Source organism: Pongo abelii, chromosome 6, assembly GCF_028885655.2.
Source record: "Pongo abelii isolate AG06213 chromosome 6, NHGRI_mPonAbe1-v2.0_pri, whole genome shotgun sequence".
Classification (NCBI taxonomy): domain Eukaryota; kingdom Metazoa; phylum Chordata; class Mammalia; order Primates; family Hominidae; genus Pongo; species Pongo abelii.
In genome coordinates this window covers 53,419,059-53,438,432 of record NC_071991.2, presented here as the reverse complement: position 1 = coordinate 53,438,432, position 19,374 = coordinate 53,419,059, and the positions used below count along the sequence as shown (strand labels likewise).

General features: G+C 39.4%; 1 protein-coding gene across 2 annotated transcripts in view; it reads left to right on the top strand.

Moving 5' to 3' along the window:
- The window catches only part of ITPRID1 (ITPR interacting domain containing 1), a 125,670-nt gene that overhangs the window by 19,470 nt on the left and 86,826 nt on the right, over positions 1-19,374 (top strand). Inside the window, exons 2-4 of one of the 2 annotated variants that reach the window (XM_024250072.3) lie at positions 3,901-4,086; positions 5,377-5,425; positions 5,760-5,803. In XM_024250072.3, coding sequence (XP_024105840.2) covers positions 3,901-4,086; positions 5,377-5,425; positions 5,760-5,803 — 279 coding nt within the window. The remainder of the gene's footprint in view (positions 1-3,900; positions 4,087-5,376; positions 5,426-5,759; positions 5,804-19,374) is intronic. The other variant, XM_054559340.2, reaches the window with a different exon arrangement.

Sequence of the window (19,374 nt, the reverse complement as noted above, 5' to 3'; positions counted from 1 at the left end):
CTCCCATTATGCAGTTCTCTTCTTGGCCACCAAGTTTTAATCAGAAATGGTGGCCAAGGCTGGAGCTACAGGCTACAATTATAACCTTAAAATTTAGTTTATAATTGAAGGAATCTCAAGACTCTGATAAGCACCTCTAACTCATCTCAGGGAAATCCATATTCTCATGGTCACAGAAATACTCTATTCTCACTCTCCCAAAAACATCTACTTCTCAATCATCCAAACTAAGTAATTTCAAGATAACATAGGCTACCCACAAACTAACAGGGTCATGTTTATTTTCTATGAGAAAAATGATTGCATTGATTGGTGATTCTTCTTTACTTGACAGTTCCTGACAGGATAAGGATGAGAAGCAACACACAAAAGAGAAGGAAAAAGAAAGAAAACTAACCAATATGAGTGGTGATTGTTTTGGACATATTTTTCATTAAATTTTCCCAAAAACTCCATAAAGTGTTTATTTCATACTCATTATAGATATGAGGAAATAGATTATCAGAAAAGTTTGAAAATTTCCCCAAGATGTCAGAAAGCAGCAGAGCTCATATTAAAATCCAGAGTTATCTGACCTGAAAGCACTTGCTCTTTTAACCAGACAAGAACTAAGAAAGCTGACAAAGCCAATTAATGCTCCTTTCCCAAGTAACCAAGCAATTAACTAATAAAGATTAGTTACCTTGGGTCAAAGGTGCTGGGATCTATGGGGAACAGAGATTAAATAAAACACAGTCTCTGTTCTCGTAGTATGAACAATCTGTTTGGCAAGAAAACCTGTTTGCATAAAGATACAAAAAGTGAAATAACTCAGAGGACAAGAATGTAATCATTGTCACTGCTTTAAGTGTCAAAGCACCAAGTTTTCTGATTTCACTGTGACTCTAAAGCTTCACAGTGAAAAGGAGCATGTATGGATGAATTTGCTCAAGTTAAGAAAATGTGAAGTAGAATTAATGTAACAAAGCCATTTTTTTCTGATTTTGATTATTTTTAACATTTTTAAACCTTGATAACATTTTGGTACTTTTTTTTCCTTTTTCAAGGCATCTGTTTATTTAGTTTTTACAAAATTGGGTTCTTAGTGCATATACAGTTTTGCATCCTCTTTTTTTTTTTTTTAGTTAAACGTGATACTATATGCAATTTCCCACATGAGTAGAAGTTTTGTATACACATGAGGATAAATGACAGCATACTAATCAGAGTAGAAGGGATTTGAAGAGATAGAAGGTACTGGATTCCCCAGGCATGGAATGACATGATCCAGAATGAGGATTCCTCTTGGGGCCAAGTCAAAGAATTATCAAGAACTGGGTTTGAAATGGTCCTTGGGGCGGACAGACTAACTAGAGAAGTCTGCAGGCAGTCACATGCCATAACTTGTGCCCTGTCTATCCACTGAGCAATTCCAGGATACACCTGATCTGTGTCCCTTTCCGAAGGGCTGCTCTGGGGGTCAAGTAAGTGAATGCCAAAGGAAGGCCATTCAAGCTTTAGAAAACCTATTTCCAGAAGCAGATTTGTTTACCAACTGGGAAGGCATCCACTAAAACAGGGGGAACAAAAGAGGTTTTCTTTATGAACTGGTCCCTGACCCTTGCTTTTAGCAAGGGTTCCCATTTTCTTTGGCAAGCCTTTTTCCTGCTCTGTGGCCAAGTACAACAGAGCTGGCAGAGAGAATATCCTCACTGGTTGTGTAAGGCTGGAGGCTGAGGTCAAGTATGCCATTCGTTATAAGATGGAAGTTTGGAGACATACAAATAAAGCAGCACTTTTACCTAAAAATTTAACAATTTTCTCCAGGGTTACATTTGAAAAAGTAGTAACTAACTTAAAATTTGGCATTATGATACAGAAGCAGCGATTTGAATACTGTCAGCTACTTGATAACTTCTTGTTTCCTCCACAGTGCAAAGTCTCCCATTCTAAATGAAACTTACTTTCAGCCAAGATGAGTGAAGGAGTGAGATTATTTTGGGGATCTTATTTTTCTGTGATATGTTATTCGTTTCTTCAAACCTTTTGATCCTTTATTGAATCTGGTATTTCATGAATGTTGTTGAGCATGATTTTGGAGTTTTTCCTCCTTGTGAAATTTTGCACTGTCAGTGTTGATGCTGTTATTAGCATTCATGCTCACAAGATAAAGGCACTGCTGAAGAGATTTATGTGTTTCCTTGAAAGACCCAAAACCTATGTGAAGCTAAATAACTAAAATTTTAGTGAGTTTTTAAAGGTTATTTTGTTTAATGTTATTAATTCTAGTATACCAAACAATTCTCCAAAGGTTAGGAATATAATTCAATCTGCATTATTCTGTCTTGTGTTATTATTGAAATTTTTATAATTTGCTACCAGCAGATATTCCTAAAGTTAACTGGCTAAAATATTGACTGTTAATGTAGATATAACTATTTTTTCCCTTAATTTTTAACTAATTGAAATGTCTTCGTTTTTGTTTTTTAACATAAAATTGACAGCCATCATAATTATTAATTTTTGTAGTAATTTAAAATTGCAACAATAAATGTATATATTTATACCTGACCGAATTTGAATATATAAAGCAGGTAAGAAAATTTTGCTGCCAGTTGCATCTAGAATGCTCACCTATACTTGAAAGAAAATATTTACATTTGTAATAAATCTGAATGGTTTGCCTTTTGCAAACAGATTAGAAATGATTTACATGTCATGTGATCAATGATTATGCATAGGTTTAGGGATCCTAGAAATGCTACTGAAGTAAGTGTTTGACTACTTGGCCATTTCTCTAAACTTGAAGAATAAACGAATGCAAATTAAAGCATATGTCATGGAAGTAATTGCATCAGAAAGTGTGGTTTGAAACCTCACTTTGCTATTTCAGTTTGGTATTTGTTGATTCACCACCTACTATGTGCCAAAAATCCAGTTAAATTCTAGCGATACATAAATGAGTAAGAGAATGGCCCTTGTTCTCATGGTGCTTACAGTCTGCGTAGACCAAACAATTTCTGTTGCTGCACTAAGCTGCTGTGTCCTGCTTTTACTCTGCTAGTTTTACAGGATGTTCATAAAGGTCAAGTTAAATAATGGGGGCAGCTGATACTTTTTGTGCCAGGTATGTAGTATATTCATAAACATTTTAATTGTCCCAGCCATCCTATAGTATATATAGCATAGTCATGGGAACATCCTTGAGGTCCAGTGCCTGGTTTTGAGTCCTGGCTGGCTGTTTGGCTTTGGACATGCAACTTAATCTCTCTGGTCTTCAATTTACCATAAAACTGTGACAATTATATTACTTCCTTCATTGACAAATTAAATAATGAATGTATAGAATTCAGCATAGAATCTAGCACATAATAAGTATTCCACTGAGGTTAACAGTTATTAAAATTCAGTAGAGTGTATCCCCAGTTTAGAAATAAGGGAATGCAGAAAGGTTCTACAGTTTATGTAAGGCCACACAACAAGTTGCAGAAATGGGACTGAGCCAAGCCAATCTGTTGCCAAAGCCCTCATTTTTCTCCAACATTTGGGTCTCAAAAATAATTTTATAGATATAACTGTTGGATAAATTTGAAGGCTATTTACTGGGTGTGTCCTCAAGTCTAATTTCTTTGCTTTCCATCCACATCCCAGACCACCAAAGTGAATCTGCAGAGTGTACATGTGGTCTGATGACTGGCATGGCCACTTGAGTCCCAGGCTACTTTGCCATGGAGAGGGAAGCACTTCACCAAATTGAGACAGGGAGCTTGGCTCAGGTGGGTGAGCCAGGTTCATGTATGACTGTGAAGCTGGATCATTCATCTGACTGTAGGCATTCTGGCCTTCTTTCTCCCTTTCACTGAGCCAAGCCCAGAAGCTGAACTCATTGTGTCTGATTTGTTTGTGTGTGTGTGTTTTAAGTTAGTTTGCAGAATTACTCTCCTATGATGGCACAGAAATCACAAGGATCTGACAACCTTCAAGAAGGCCAAGAAAAGAGCAAGACAGAGATCCTGAAGTGCACCAAGAGCGCGTGGGCTCTGCTGGATGAGTGGCTGCCCCCTGACCCTGAGGAGGAAGGCCAGGGTCTCACCATCCCCATGCTGGGTGAGAAGGACCCTCAGGCCTATTTGAAAACATTCCTCTGTGAGTGGTGAGGGATGCGGGAGCTTTTGGCCACGGGCAGGTGATTTTGGAACAAAAGTATTTGGCTTTGAATATACCACTGTTCCTAGCATGATGCCAGAAGCATTTATGAAATGGGCACTTCTGACTTCTGCTATACACATCAGGACACAGACCTCCTTGAAAGAAGTAGACCAATTAATGAATGAACTCTGCTTCCTTTCCACTCCAAACATCCGTCATCCTAAGTTCACAAGACTTTGAAGCTGTGTGGGGTCTGGGCATGAGGCTTCTTTCAGGTCATCAAACATTTTATTGAAAAACTGATTTGTTGGATCCTGCAGGAGGCATTGACAAAAATTTTAATCATTTAAAGAGTAATAAGTAAGAAAATACTTCCAGCACCCCCTGCCCCCATTATGTAACTGTTGAATGGTTTTTCTTCTTTGCCCGTCACCCAATTCATTCTAACTTCACAGCAGTTCAAGTGAAGAACAATATGGACCTCCTGGGTCCACCTGGCTTTTATGGTTCACCTGACACCTTGTGAGGGGGATAATTCAGGCGCTTCACGATTTGATAGGATAAAGTCAAACAAAATTAGCCCAGAGTACACAGTTGCTAAGCAGAATAGAAACAAATATTTAACAGGAAATGCTGCTTTACATCCTCTCCTTTTTACCTGTTGACTATTTGTTGAGCCAATGATAAAGAACCACCTTAAAAGACTGGTGCCTTTTTAACACAGGGTGCCTTTGGCAATCCAGGGATTCTAGTGCAATTTGTCCCTGGAATGAATGCAAATTTGGTTTCTAACCTGGCAGAGAACTCCTTGCAAATAACCATCACTGGCTGGCTGCCTTAGGTAAATGTCGTGATTCAATAAGGAGAGGCTTTGTGGTGATTTATATCCAACAAGAGAAAGACAAAAGTCTCTTATGCTTTCTCACCCTTTGTATTCACACCAGGTAATTTAAAAATTATTTTAACATCTCTTGTTCTTCAGTGGTTTATTTTTCTTCTCTCTCACATTTTCTTTCTTTTTTTTAAGTTACAGTCTTTTGACAAGTTTACACTTCATTCTCAGGAAAGGCTGATCATGGAAAACAGGAGATTTTGCCTTCAGGAAAAAAAAATGAATATGCTTATGGAAGGAAACATGTGACTAAATATGTGGGAAATAGAGCGACTGAGTGGTGGCTGAGTAAACAGGGTAGCGTCCTTTTAGCTGGTTGTGCTTTGACTAACTGATCTGTTCTTTCTTACTTGTAGAAGATTCCAAGCAAGAAAGTATTCAGCAGTGGCTGGACTCTGGATTCTTGTAAGTGTTTGTGTGTGTGTGTGCCTTATATGGTTCTCTTGCAAAGATCCATGAAAACAATGTGTGTAACTCTGCCTGGGCAAGGTGGGGGAAGTGTAGGGATTTTCACTTTAATTGTACTTGAAGTATTATTCTATTATTGTAAAAACTATGTATCAGTTTAAAACAACAAAATAAAATACTACTCTAGTCCCTGACTGTTTATTGGTTTCTAAAAGTCCTCTCTTACTAAAACCTAAGTCTGCATTTCCTCTCATCTGTTTAATTAAAAAGTAATTTAGTATAATTTATTTACACACATTATTTGACTCACAGTACTTTTGTTTCTTTACAGTGTCTCTGCAAATGAAAACTTTCAACAAGTCATTGACCACACTGGTAAGACAAGAGAAGTAGTTATGCTTTGCGAAGCTGAGTAGGAGATATATTAAAATGTCTATGTGAATAAATCTTCTTAAAATGAGAATTATCAGAGGCTTCTAGAAATGATCAGCCCTCAAAAACTATCCAGCTCAATCTCTTCATTTGACGTATGACTGCAACAAAAATGATAGGTGCTTCCCCAGCAGCAGGTTAAGGGCTGAACCCAGGGCTCTTGCCATATCATCAATGGCTCAGAGTATAGCATAAACTCACTGGGTTCTATGAAGACATTTGCAAGGATGTAGTTATGAAAATGAAATTGTTTAATTTTCCCCATCCTATATTATACTTTTATTTCTGAATCTAGGTTTTTTTCTATTCTTTGGTCTCAAAATTGCACTTACATTCTCTCTTTCTAATAATGCACTTGTTCTCAAGAAGAATAAATGTCTGGATTCTAAAGCAAACAGTACAAGTATTTCTGAAGGAGAAAATGTATCACACTTGTTTCACTGAGATTTGATAAAAGCAGTATAAAAAGAAAAAGAAATTTAATTACAGGACTCACAGTTTCCACCTTCATTAAATGCAATACCTTATTTTATAGAATCTAAGACCCTTCAATTATAAAATGCATTCATATTTTAAGTACCATTTAGGAAAAAAAAAAACAAAACCTGGCAATTACAAATAGAAGGCAATATTGACTGTAATACGTATCTTGATTTTCACATGTTAAAATGTGAAAAAGTATGTTTCAAAATGGATGAAATATTGTGAAGAATTTGTGTGAAAAAATGACATAAATTAGGAACTTAATGGTTAGATGAAAAAATTATTAGTCTAATAGTCACTTACTTTGCTGGTTTTAATTATTTCACTTCCTCTACTGCCATCTTACATTAAGACTGACCCTTGGCTACAAATCAGTTTAAATTTTGAATTTTTTTACTACTTTTAAAAGAAAACCTATATGTGTCATTGAAATTTCCCTTTTCACCAACCTTCTTTATTTTTTCTAATATAAATTTCCGTGATGCCAAATACTGTAAAGATTTTTGCCAGTAAATCAAATGTAAGTACCTCTCTGCTCATAATAGTTCGGACTCAAGGAAAAGCAAAAACTTAAGAAATATAGCCAGCATTTCATATCCCCCTGATGTTTTCTCTTGCCCCGGTTGTGGTGAGAGGCCTGGCACTGGTTCTGGGGTCATCAGTAACTACTAAAAGCTTCACGTCCCAGAAATTAAAGACAAATCACAGCTCTTCCTCTTCTGAACCAAGTCAATGAACTGGAAAGGCACAGACATGAAGTAAAGACCTGGAGGAAAATTGGGATAGTGATATGGCTCTGAGATCAGAAACACAGTCTCGATTTGCCAGGTCTTTTATCTTCAGCAAGATTTTTAATAATAATGGAATAGCTTCTTACACATTTAATTGAGCCTTCGCTTGTACAAGGCCCTTTCTCATCGATCATATTTTAAGCTCCATGGCCTGTGTGGTAGCATGGTTGGTTTTGTCTTTTTGTTTTTTGCAGATGAGGAATCTGGGGCACAGAGTGGTCAAGTGCCATGATTGTTGGTCACAGCTGGTTAGAGGCAGGTAGAGGAATGGAGGCCTGGCCTATTGATATCAGCCCCGCTGCGTGTTGGCTTCAGCCATGATGAGAGAGCTGCACTGAGCTTGGGGAAGCTGAGAGACACATTGAGAAGGGTGGATGCTAGAACAGTACCAGAAACTGGGGACCTGAAGGTCATGGCAAGAGTGACAGGGAGAAAAACTGTGGAGATGAAAAGGACCCAAAGAGGAGGAAGAAAAGAAGTCACTATTGGAGGGAAAATCCTGTCAAAACTCATAAAATACTGATAAAATATAGAGTGACGCATGAATTTCCTAGGGCAGCAGTAACAAATTATCACAAACTTGGTGCTTTTAAGCACCAAGTTCTGTTGTTTTAACAACAGAAATGTATTCTCTCACAGTTATGGAGTCTGGAAGCCCAAAATCAAGGTGTCACCAAGACTGATCTCCCTCTGAAGGTTCTAGGGAAGAATCCCTCCTAGTTTCTTTCTAGTTTCTGGTGGCCTCTGGCAATCCTCAGTGTTCGTTGGCTTGCAGCTACATAACTCCTTTCTATGACTTCATCTCTACATGGCCTCTTCTCCTTGTGTGTCTTTTCCTCTTATAAGGACACCAGTCATTGGATTAAGGATCCTATGTAATCCAGTATGATCTCATCTTAAATAATTAACTATTCACAAATACCCTATTTCCAAATAACAGCACATTCTGAGGTTCCAGGTGGACATGAAATTCCAGGGGACTCTAGTCAACTAACTAGAATTCATTCTAAGGTGGGTTTCCTTATTAATCACTTCTGAGGCTTTGTACACTAAGGTAGCAGCAAGATCTAAGTGTCTTCATCTTATAGGTGACCCAGTGCCTCCCACAGAAAGCATTCTAGTGAGTCTTCAGCCCTTGGACTGGGCCCAAATAACATAGATAGTTGGGATAAGGCTTCAGTGGTCCTGTTCCTGGTTTCCTGCTGGTTTCTATGATGGCCAACGTGGGGCTTGGCCTTTTATGGTGACTCTCTGGCTGTCATGCTCATCTGTAGCTACCTAAAATCTCAAATCTCATTTTTATTAAGCGGGAATCTGGTTGGCCCATTTTGTACCTTGTTTACCACCATTAAGCCAGGTAAAGCCCTTGGCACTTCAGCCTCTTATCAGTAGAACTGGGAGGGGAAGAAAATTAATGCATACTGAGGATGCACATGCTAGATACTATACATACGTTATCTTGCTTACCAGACCACCTTTGAGGTGAATATTACATGGAGGAAAATGAGGCTCAGAAAGGTAAAGTAACTTGACAAAAGCCACCCAGTTAGTAGGTATGGGAGTTCAGATTTCAGCTTAGATCTGTCTGTCTGTATAGCCATGCTCTCCCTCTGGAAGACTAATAACATTTACTACACGTGTTATGCATGGAAACCCCTGGAAGGAAAGTCCTGTGCTGTGGTTTCAATGTTCCCTCCAAAACTCATGTTGAAACTTAATCACCATTATGACAGCATTGAAAAGTGGGACTTTTGATAGGTAATTAGGTCTTGAGGACTCTGCCTTTATGAATGGGTTAATGCCCTTATCCTGGAGTGAGTTATTTATCATAGGATTGGGTTAATTATCACGGGAGTGGGCTCCTGATAAAAGGATGGGTTTGGTCCCCATTTTCTTTCTCTCTTGTGTGCTTGCTTATCCTCTGCCTTCCACCATGGAATGACACAGCAAGAAGGCCCTCACCAGATGCAGCCACTTGATTTTAGACTTCCCAGCCTCCACAGATGTGAGCCAAATAAACTTCTTTTCTTTATAAATTACTCAGTCTGCGGTATTGTGTTATAGCAGCAGAAAATAGTCTAAGATACCCCTATCCACATCCCTGTTGGAAAAGTCAAAGCATGGGCAATGTGGGTAAGTCACTGGAACTTCTCCCTCCAGGCCTTCTGACTCTTATGCATCAGCCCTTTGGGACCACAACACAGTCCTCTGGAGTTCAATTGTTTTTATGTGGTGCAATACTAACTTTTTTGTTTTTATGTCAGTCAAGTGTCTATATTCATAGCTTTAAAAAGATACATAAAGTTGGTCAAAGGGTATAAACTTGCAGTTATAAGATGACTAGGTTCTAGAGACCTTAAGTACAGCATGGTGACTATATTAGTAATAATGTAGTTTGTACTTAAAATTGTCTGAAAGAGTAGATTTTGAATATATTCTCACCTCAAAAAGAGGTATTTTTCACCCTCAATAAGAGATGGAGATGATTTGAATTCAAGTCTGTCTGATTTCAAAGTTCCTGCTCTTTCAACCAGAAACTAGCATACCTCCAATGACTGCACACTGGTGTAAATCAACTGTCATTAAGTTTATCTCTAACTTTTCTTTACTTCTGTGAGCCAATTTTGGGTGGCAGAAAAGAGTGCTCTCTAAATTTAAGGTTTTAATGCCACTAAAATATAGAGGCACATAGACTAGATTTTAATTCAAAGAAAAATTACTACTTAGAAACAGTTCTAATAGTAAGAAAGAAGTATAAAGCTATGCTGAAATTAACCTATAAATAACTCCTATAACTAAAATTTGCCTCAATTTTCACCAGTCTATAGGTACAAATTAGGTTACAATAACATTGGTACCTAAATTTTCCTGGATTATTGCCCTCTTCTTGGTGACACAAGGTCTATCTGCAAAATATCTCCCCCTAAGTATTTCTGGGAGTTACTATCTATCTCAAATATCTTCATAAATGAGCTCCCTTCCACTGCCCCTGCTACTACTCCAATAGAATCCTCTTGGTATCACCACATAGACAAGTCATTTCAATACTTTCTGAGCATCATGTTCTTCTTCTGCTCCTCTGGGAACCCCCATTATTGCCTTTGAGCTTTTATGGTGCTCTACTTATTGCAGAATTTGTATAGAAACACTCATATTCCATGGCCAGACACAGTTGCCCACACCTGCAATCCCAGCACTTTGGGAAGTCAAGGTGGGCAGATCAATTGAGGCCAGGAGTTCGAGATCAGCCTGGCCAACATGGCAAAACCCCGTCTCTACTAAAAATACAAAAAAAATTAGCCTGGTATGGTGGCGCACACCTGTAGTCCCAGCTACTCAGGAGGCTGAGGCAGGAGAATTGCTTGAACCCTGGAGGCGGAGGTTGCAGTGAGTGGAGATCATACCACTGCACTCCAGCCTGGGCGACACAGCGAGACTCTGTCTCAAAAAAAAAAAAGAAACACTCATGTTCATTATACTACATGACTATCATCTGGAGATTTAAGCAGCGTTACTAGTATTTTATGTCACATAAAACCCATGATGAAAGTAATTTTTCAGCTTCTTCCTGCAGCCCATATCTCCCTTGAGCCTTAGACTTAGGCTGGAGACTGAAGACTGAAGAACAAACATGACATCAGCTCTATTTCCTTGCCCGCAGGAACACAAAATTTCTGACAGATTCCCTTTTATTCCTGTCTTCAGTATTTAGCAAATATGTGTTGATTGCCTCCTATAAACCAGGCTTTCCATTAGGACTGAGAATGCTGAAGAAAATAGATGCAATGGTGATAGAGACAATAAACAAATAAATACATATGTAATATGCTAGGAGGATGGATGATCAGGAAAGGCATCTCAAATAAGGTTATGCTTCAGCAGCTACCTGAAAGAAGTGAAGGAGGGGAAAATTTGTTATCTGGGTATGAGCTGTTTCAGGAAAATAAGATGGCATATGCAAAGCCAGGGGGCAGGAGTATGTCTTCTGTGTTCCAGGAATAGCAAGGATGCCTGAATGGTTGCAGTTAAGTGAACAAAGATGACAGTAGAGGGCTAGGGGTTAAAGAATTATCCAGAAGCCAAATACATCTAGGGCTATGTATATCCCTGTAAGTATTTTGGCTCTTACTCAGTGTCACAAGGGAACCCTTCAAAGTGTTACAAAGAAGTAGTATTATCTTGGTTCTTTTTAAAAGAAGAACTTTAGCTGCTGTTCACAGAGTTGGCTTTGGGAGGAGGAGGTTGGAAAGGGTTGAAGCAGGGATCCCAGTTCAGAGGCTAATACAGTAATCCGGAGGAGAGAGGATAGGGCTATACAAGGCTAGTAGCAATTGTTGTAGAAATGTTGGATTCTGGTTATGTTTAAAATGTAGACAGGGCAGCATATGCTGGTGAATGAATGTGGGATATCAAAGAAAGAAAGAAATCAAAGATGACTGCAAAAAATGTTGCCCAAGCATCTGGAAGAATGAGTGGCAATTTATTGGGATGGGAAAAACAATAGAAGGATAGGGCTTTGCTTCGGAGATAGGAAGTTCAATTTTAGGCATGTTGTGATTCAAATGCTTAATAGATATCCAAGAAGATACTATTGAGTAGGTAGTTGGAAATACAAATCTGGAGTTCAGAGGAAAGGTCCAGGAATAGATATATACATTTGGGAGTAGTTGACGGGTAGATGTGTTTAAAGACACACAAGTAAATGCAGACAAATAAGAGGCCAGGAAGATGTGAAGGACCAGCAAAGGAGAAGAGGTAGGTAATGACGTACAAAGGGAACCAAAAGAGAAGAGTCTGAAGGCCTCAAGTGAAATCAGTGTGTCATGGTGGAAGTGATCAACCCCATCAGCTGTTGCTAGTTGATTATGTATGAGCAGGAATGACACCGTAACCTTGAGAAGAGCTATTTCAGAGGAAAGGTGGGAGAAGATTGTATAGCTTTCAAGTGGGAATGATAGTAGAAGAATTGGAGACAGAAAACAGAAAACTGCTTTGAGGAGTTGAGAGGTGAAAGGGAGCAGTTAATTGAAATAACAACTGCAAGAAAAGTGAAGGCAGAAGATTTTCTCTTCAGGAGTTGAAAGCTGTTGCAGTCAGGTGTGATGGGAATGATTGGTGGCTGGGATGTACTGAGGCATACGGTGCCTTCCCCTGGCCTTCCTGAAGCTGTGGGCAGAGCCTGGACCTGTTGTTCTGAGAGTTCTCCTCTTGGACTATTGAAATCTCTTCCAATAAAACATTGCTTACCCAAGCTCATTTGCTGATAGAAATGATTTGGGTTTCTCCCTTTAGCTATGACAGATGCCTTCCTGTGCCCCTTCTTTCTATATGAATTTCAATAACTGCAAAAGATTGGACAGCTGCCCTTGCTGCTTACATTCTGAGTCTCTCTGGAGCACTTCCCAAAGGATGGACTCTCATCTTCTGCTCTGTCTTCTGGCAAATGTTAGGGCATCTTAGCTGAGTGGCCTGACAGTCTCATCTCCAGGGCGTTGTCTGTTCAGGGCACCTGGATGACTTACAGGGAAGAGCCTCATAGGCATCCTTCAACTTCTTTCTCTTTTCCCTTTCCAAGAACTACCACCTCTGTGGGCAGATTAACTCTTCTAAGTGGTCACCAACTACACAAGCAAACATGTTTGAGTCTCAGTTTGGGATGAATATGGATCCACAGACCTTCCTATAACCACAAACACAAGATAGAACATTCAGAGTCTTTTTGAGGTCAATAGTGGTGTTAAAGAGCCCATGGTCATGGATGTTAAGGTCCCTATTCCCAGGCTGCAAATTCATTCTTAATCTCAGATTCCATATGAAAGCTATGAATTAAAAAAAAAAAAAAAAAAAAAAAAAAAAAAAAAGCCTGGAGAGAGTATCTGGTTCATAGCAAACTCTTTCCCACCACCAGAAAACAAATTAAACATCAGTGCTATCTGACTGAGATATGCATTGTCATTACAATACCAGGATTATAATGCGAATGAGAGTGCATTGTCATTTTAATGCAAGGATAAGACACATACAATGAGTGCACATTTTAACATGTAGGTTTATATAATTAGCACTTGTTTAACAACACATCCAAGCATAACTGTGAGTGAAAAGACTAGAAGTAACTCCTACAGCAAAAAGACAGTTTCTATCAAAGATATGCTTGGTGCCAGTTACTACTTGATAGGTTAATTCATTTGTCTTTTTTATATTTAGTTATTTCTTCTCCCATCCCCAGAGAGGTCCCAGAAGAATAAACTCATTTCTTTTCAAAAGGAATTTCTTTCAGAATAGGAACTTATAAAATAAAAAATCTAAATTTTCTTTGTCTGTTTTATCAGAAAAAGTCAAAGTAAATCCAAGTAAACATAACAGATGTTCCCTTACTGCTTGTCAGGTGACAATATTCACAACAATGATCTGTTTTAGGTGAAGGGAACAACGATGTAAAATATATGACTCTTGCTCTCCAGAATGTCACTCTAACTGTCCAGAATCATTATAATTCAAATGTAACCTACATCAACTTTTCTACAAGACCATCTAGTCTTATTCCTTCTCATTATATTCCTAGTTCTTTATCTTTCTTCATCCAGTTCCTCCTATCTTAAAGTCTTTCCTGTTCTGTTCTCCTCTCCTTCTTTTGAGACCTGACCCAGGTCCCATATTCTCCATAAGACCCTCCTGACTTCTGCACTGATACTGAATCTTTCTTCTGAACACCACTAACATGCATTTTGGGTTCTACCCATGTGGCTCTTGGCCAGTGCTGCCTCAAATTTTTAGGGATATCATCCATTTCACTCACAAAATTATAAACCCCACTGAGACGGAATCATCTGTAAATTATCTGATTTCCCCAAAGTTAGTCGACAAAAGGATCTCAGTATAACATAATGAAGATGTTGTCAGGCTGGAAAGTCTTCTCAAAAGAGGTGAGACTGAAACTAGTAAATGAAGGAGGGATATGGTTTTTTAAAAACAAAGAGGCAAAGCAAGAAAAATTAATTTGCTGGAAGCAATAGGGGTTTGAACAAAGGCACAGAAATGAGAAGAAAGCTAAATATGTGCCAAAAAGCACATGGAAGGTGATCAGATGAAAGAAATGGTTTCATGCTAGGGAGCAATGGTAGAAATTTTTCTGTTAGATAGGATGAGGTCATATTATAAATGTTTTAAAATCCAGAAAGAGGGAATAACACTTGATGTCTTAGGGCTGAGATGACACTGGAGTGTCATCTCAGGTTCCAGTTCAAATGGAGAGGTAGTTGTACTTGTGGTCTGGGCTGAGCAGGATTTTGACACCGTATCTTTGTTCACCTGAAAAGGTCGTGAATAATTTGTGATAATAATTAGTGATAACTGTCGCAGGTGCGGTGTTGAGGGAGTTGAAGCAAGCATGTTACACATTTGCCAGCTCTATTATAGTGAGTCCTGAACTCACTGTAGTGAGAAGAGGAATGACAGATGCAGTGTTTATCCTGGCAGTGGGGAGGGGGAACACGTGGGGAAGAAGTTATAATGAACTCAGGCTTGAGGTGACGAGGGTTTACAATAGGGGGCGGCAGTGAAATGGGGAGGAAGGGTCAATGATATCTGGAAATAAACAGACAAGTGGGTGAAAAAGAGCAAAGCATTCCAACGGGCTTTAAGGTTTTGAGCATGAGTGTCAGCAGAGTGTAAGAGACTTTCTTTTAAATAGGAATATAGATTAATAATTTGCCAACTGAGACAAATGCTGCTGACTACCTCTACTAAGTGTCCCAGTCATGCAGGAGTTAAATCTACAGAAAGCTGTAGAATGCTATTATTTTAGAGCCCTGCAAAAATGTAATTTGATTAGTCTATTGGATGATATTCCAAAGAACCAAATGTCTTCCATGAATCAGTCAGAAATGCTTAGGAAAACCAAAATAAAAAATGCTTTCTAAGCCAATAAAGGTGCTAATTAGTGCCTTCTGCATATCTAACTACATCTTCTCCAGTAATACATTTTGCAGGGTTAAGTGCGGTGTCTGCTGCTTCAGATGGCAGAAGTCCACCTAACAGTGGGGAGGGTGGCTGGAGACTCAAGTATCTAAAAGGGAGTTAAAACTGACATTTTAACCCATAGAAGGAGATGTATCAAATGGAGTGGGAAAAATTTTTTTCTCACTTTAATTTTTCCCCAAACTAACCCTTAGGAAACTTGGGGATAGTAGGACTTAGTGTTTGTTTTTTTCTTTCTCCCTCCCCAAACACTCTTAGAGAGTAAAATCTGGTTTAAAAAAACCTAACCAGGGTATCCTGGAGGGGAAAAAATAGAGAAAATATCAAAACCAAGCAACTAGAGAAGCAAGTATAGAATTGAGGAAGACCTAGCGAGCGATCTTGTGTTGGAGGTACAGGTACACATGTGTACTACCTGGGGCAGTCTCAAGCCTGGTGCCTGCAGAAACCTGGGAAAATCCGGGTAACGGGAGTAGTTTGTCTGTCCTGTGATGGCATTCCCTAGGCGTGAGCTTCCTGCTCTGATCTGAGGTAGCAGACTCAGATGCTTCCTGGAGCCAGACAGGTAATTGCTAATGATAGAAGCAAGTGGGATAGCGGCTGCAGAAAATTGGAGAGCACGTTGCCTTCAACAGATTGCTGCCCTGAAGACACCTGGGCCGGGGCTGCTGGCTCTTCCAAGTTTTAAGGAAAGTCTAGCAACCCTAATCCCTGTGAGAACTGGCACATTGTGAGCCACCAGCTTGCACTTCTCCATTCAAGTTCATTATTGAGAACAGGCAAAGGGAAGCAGGACCTGACCTGACAAACCCATCCTCAGGCCCCGGGAAATTTACCTTACAAATTAACAAAATGGGGAAAACCAAAACAGAACAACCACCCAACATACAATGAATAGTAGTTTCGTATTGCCCTGTGCAAGGCTCCCAACTGCCTGAGTCCAAATGTTGGAAAAAGCTATCACTGCTTCTGCAATCATCAGGAAGTAAACTGACAGTAACACTGTGAAAATACCCCTTGGTCTCCCGGGAACCTGGAAGCCCAGAACGTAAAATGGAAATCAAAAAATAAAACTATCTTTAATAATTTTATAACAATTTTTAAAATGAGGTTCATCTTGAGTTTAAAAAATCATATTCAGTTTTCCTTGCCTTGGTTTTCTCCAAAATCTAAGCTCAGCAGCAGAGAAGGCTGTATGTCTGAATGTACTGTCTTTAGACAGAGATTTGTATCATTTGAAACAAGATCAAGAAGAAAAAGTAAAGGCCAGCTGTAGTGGATCACACCTGTAAACCCAGCACTTTGGGAAGCCACAGTGGGTAGAGAGCTTGAGGTCAGGAGTTCAAGACCAGCCTGGCCAACGTGGTGAAACCCTGTCTCTACTAAAAATACAAAAAAATTAGCCAGGCATTGTGACACATGCTTGTAATGTCAGCTACTAGTGAGGCTGATGCAGGAGAATCACTTGAACCTGAGAATCGGAGGTTGCAGTGAGCTGAAATCACACCACTGCACTCCAGCCTGGGTGACAAAGCAAGACTCCATCTCAAAAAAAAAAAAAAAAAAAAAGTACAGGAGTCTGATAGCTGCATTTGTATATCTAGGAGGGTGAGATTCCTGTGAGGGGAGTCAGACACCCGACCTGACATCCTCTAATTATCGGTGACTGCTGGGCCCCACAGGATGCTAGTTGTACTGTGAAAGGCAAGAAAGCCCTTTCCCCAGCTGGTTCTAAAACTGTGTAAGGCTTTCATCTGTGTCATCAGACCGTGACCCAAACAGTCCACTTTGCACATTTCCTAGCAAACATGTTACCGTTAGGGACTTTTTCTCTTGGAGAGTGCCCTTGGCTCCCTAGCAATCAGATTGCTCCTGATCAAGTGACAGTACACAGGGCGTGGTCCATGGAGTGTATCCTCTAGATCTGGTGGGCACTAGAATCCCTTCAAGAAGCCCTGGGTAAAGGGCTCCAGATTCTGGATGACTGGGTTTTCTGGATGACTTGATTTTCTGCAGGGCTAGGGTTTTTGAAAACTCAGCAAGGCTGAGCTAACTCTTCTCATCAATATCTGAAAACGGATCATTTCCTCTCTGACAGTTTGTGCAACGCACTGTGGCTACAAGGCCAGATCCCTGGCCTGATGTACATGTTTATTCACACATTCTAGGAAACCCAGAGCAATAGCAGGCAAACAAAAAAGACCAAAGCAGTGGCAAGAATGTCAGTGCTGGCAGAATATGCAGCCAAATGTCCTAGAACCATGGAATGTTTTAGGTGAAAATGGGTGTTCAAAAACTCTCCAGAATCATCTCGAAGAGCTAAACCAGGCACAAATGGAAGCTTTACGTTGTGAGTTACATGCAAAGTAGTAGATAGAACTGCTGCTGGTAGGAAAGGGGCAGGAATAAATTTTTTAAAAATTGCTTGAAACAAATATTTTATCTTCCATTTAGGCAACTTATTATTTAATTCATTGTGGCATCAAGTTATTACAATATGATCACCTAAAAATTACACTGTGCTTGCATCTATGACATGATTAATAAGGTGGCAAATGGGCTTTCATCTGACAACTTCAATCAATTGGCAGTAGTTTTATGAGTTTCAGAAGCTCTGAGATGGAGTTGGGTGCAGTGAGCAAGAATGCTGCAATGGATTAGCCATGCCTGCCTAGCTGAATTGTGTATTGACTTGATAGTTTTCAAACTCTGGCTCCTGAAGGTGCCTCATGGGTGAGGGAAGAGCTAAGTGGAAGAGCACTACATTCAGAACAGCTCTTTTTAAATTTATTTAAGTTATTAGAATTTTGCAAAAGGTTTTATATTATTGTGGAATTCCTATGATAAAACCTAGTGTTTTAAAACTACGAAGATAATGGGGAAAAAAAGACTGGTGTTCTGATTCTAAGTTCATTTCTGACCTGGTGCATAAGTTTGAGTCAAATATTCTATTGTAACTTACATAAATATTTGTCACCAAATGTCACATGGAAAATTTTTGAAACATCACACTTGTTTCCTAATAATGGTCATTCACTCTGATATTCCATCCTTGATCATGGCTCCCTAGAATGTTTTATTATGAGCATTTATATATTCTCTTTATGTTTTCAACTTCTAAAGTTTATATGTACCCCGTCTTACCCTGTTTTTTCTAAAAAACAAATCCACCTTTGAAATTTATTCTAAACAAAGGATAGTAAATAACTCAATCTTATGTGATAATTCCAATCAGTTGGTAGTGGTTTTCCTGAAGAAGGGATAAGAAAAGTGACAAAATTGGTAATGATGTCTGCCATGGGAGTAGCACTGGGAGTGATAGCACAGAGGCCATATATATTCCCACTCACTATCCTTTAAAATTGATTCTATTTCTCACCCTGCCTGACTCTTTTTTTTGAGACGGAGTCTTGCTCTATCGCCCAGGCTAGAGTGCAGTGGCGCAATCTCGGCTCACTGCAAGCTCTGCCTCCCGGGTTCACACCATTCTCCTGCCTCAGCCTCCTGAGTAGCTGTCACCCTGCCTGACTCTTATGATGAGAGTTACATATGTTTTGTAGAGCAGAGACATTACTGTACCTATTTTCTCACTACTTCTTTAAATTGTAGTCTTGTATTCTGAGCTTAGTTAAGAATCCACTATTGCCAGGCAGGGTGGCTCATGCCTGTAGTCCCAGGACTTTGGGAGATGGAGGCAGGTGGATCGCTTGAGGCCAGGAGTTCCAGACCAGCCTGGCTAACATGGTGAAACCCCGTCTCTACTAAGATTCAAAAAACTAGACGGACATGGTGGTACACACCTGTAATCCCAGCTACTTAGGAGGCTGAGGTATGAGAATCACTTGAACCCGGGAGGCAGAGGTTGCAGTGAGCTGAAATGACACCACTGCACTCCAGGCTGGGTGACAGAGCGAACAGTCTGAAAAAAAAAAATCACTATTTACTTGCAAGTCAGTAATACATCTCCAGTCTTTATCCTTCTAGACCAGTCTTCTTTTTCCATTTAATAGGGTCACTAAGCCTTTTGAAAATCTTCTGAAAATGATGGGTATTCTTATCTCCACTCCCAAAATTTGGCATTTAGAGACAAATTCACAGGTACCTGTCGTCTGTTCATAGACTCTTTACTCAGACAAGAACCCTAGCCCTTTATTCTCTTCAGTATTGTTTCATATGTTTAAATCATTCAGGATTGCTTTTCCAAAATTTCTCCTAACCTCTGTTATCTTTCTTATGGCAAAAATCTTTATGTTCTCATAG